The sequence below is a fragment of the Limulus polyphemus genome, unplaced genomic scaffold (assembly GCF_000517525.1).
Source record: "Limulus polyphemus unplaced genomic scaffold, Limulus_polyphemus-2.1.2 Scaffold892, whole genome shotgun sequence".
Classification (NCBI taxonomy): Eukaryota; Metazoa; Arthropoda; class Merostomata; order Xiphosura; family Limulidae; genus Limulus; species Limulus polyphemus.
In genome coordinates this window covers 352633-354499 of record NW_013666502.1, presented here as the reverse complement: position 1 = coordinate 354499, position 1867 = coordinate 352633, and the positions used below count along the sequence as shown (strand labels likewise).

At 35.9% G+C, this 1867-nt stretch overlaps 1 protein-coding gene across 1 annotated transcript in view; it reads right to left on the bottom strand.

The window, feature by feature from the left end:
- LOC111086170 (lysosome-associated membrane glycoprotein 5-like) overlaps positions 1-1867 on the bottom strand; it is a 10324-nt gene that overhangs the window by 3309 nt on the left and 5148 nt on the right. The window contains exons 3-4 of the mRNA XM_022387906.1: positions 1052-1187; positions 179-367 (exon numbers count right to left, since the gene is read on the bottom strand). Of these exons, the coding sequence (XP_022243614.1) occupies positions 179-367; positions 1052-1187 (325 nt within the window). The remainder of the gene's footprint in view (positions 1-178; positions 368-1051; positions 1188-1867) is intronic.

The window sequence follows — 1867 nt, the reverse complement described above, 5'->3', positions numbered from 1 at the left end:
GGTTACATTCTTTGGAAAAACCTTGGTATCGAGTACGTAATAATTTTTCATTGAATTTTGTGAGATCGTAAAAGAATTATCATGAATGGTATATCATGCTTTTTTTGCACACACAAAAAATGAGATCGCGAAACTACAAGAATACAATTCATCATTCTTAAAGTCGGTTTAGGTTTACCTGCTGAAAATCTTTCGTTATCAACTTGGAACGGCTGCAACTTTACATTACGCAGTCTTACACTGACCACTTTGTCTTTCTTGGAATCAAAGAGAGGGATTAGTTCTGGAGAGGAACAAGAATATGAATTTCCAATCGGAGTTTCGAATAATTTAATGTTCTCTGCGTTTCGCACTGTTTTCTTTCCTCCTGCAAAAAGAAAAGGGAAAGACATGCCACGGGTGTAATAAACTCCTTCATAAAGAATTTTCATCTCAGTTTTCAGAAGTTACAAAAATATATTCAGTTGCTTCAAAGCAAAATGCCAGGTCTTTAGATTTAGTAAACTGAGCATATCTTCATTATGCTTCTACATTTATACACTGAATTAAAATATCAAAAATAAATATGAAGCCCCTTCGAATTACCACTTATCACTAAATTATACCGGAAAGGAATCCTTCCTCCCCTTACCAGTAGCACTCGGCAATAGCAAGTCTAACAAAAAAAAAACGGGCTTCTTGTATTGATGAACTGTATACAACATGTATAGAGTTTTGAGTTGTCTTTCACTCACCACAGTAAACCGAAATTTGAAGAATATCTTATTCATTCATTATTCAGTAGACAACCTGTTTACGAGGCTATAAATAAATATGAAGTCCAATCTATCACCACTTGTCACTGAGTTATAACGGTGTTTCTGAGAATTCCATCACTCGTGTTACCTTAGGCAACGGAAAATCGGAAAAAAAAATAATTGGCTTCAAATATGTACCAAACCCCCCACCCCCGAAAAAAAACTAAACTTAATTAAACTTCACATGTTTGGCTGCCTAACTCTCTACGTTATCTAATCAATCAGAAACTACACAATAATTTTGTACACTTAACCATTTGTTGCTTCTTCGAACGGTGAACCTGACGTATTAAACAGAAGTTCTACCGACGTCACTGCCCAGGTTGAAACAGCGCCTTCACTTTCCGGAGAAAACTGTGTGGTGAACCACAAGATAATTAATGAAAAACACTAACTTAAACGAATTTATACATTCAAGATGGTGACATGTTAACAACAAATTTAAATACAGAAGTGAGTAAGTAATTATGTTGGTTTTATTATTACAAAATTGTTTTATAAGCCGCAGAATGGACTATTCTGAAGATCGAGTTGTTTAACGATCTGTGATCTATATATAGTATTGGAGTCATTATCATTAGACAGCTGTGATCTATAATCTGGGAGTCATTATCATTAGACAGCTGTGATCCATAGTCTGGGATACATTATCATTAAACAGCTGTGATCTATAGTCTGGGATTCTTATCATTAGACAGCTGTGATCTATAGTCTGGGAGTCATTATAAATGGACAGCTGTGATCTGTAGTCTGGGAGTCATTATAAGTAGACAACTGTGAACTATAGTCTGGGAGTCATCATCAATAGACAGCTGTGATCTGTAGTCTGGGAGTCATCATCAATAGACAGCTGTGATCTGTAGTCTGGGAGTCATTATAAATACAGCTGTAATCTGTAGTCTGGGAGTCATCATCATTAAACAGCTGTGATCTGTAGTCTGGGAGTCATTATCAGTAAACAGCTGTGATCTATAGTTTGGGAGTCATTATCATTAAACAGCTGTGATCTATAGTCTGGGAGTCATCATCATTAAACCGCTGCGATCTATAGTTTGGGAGTCATCATCATT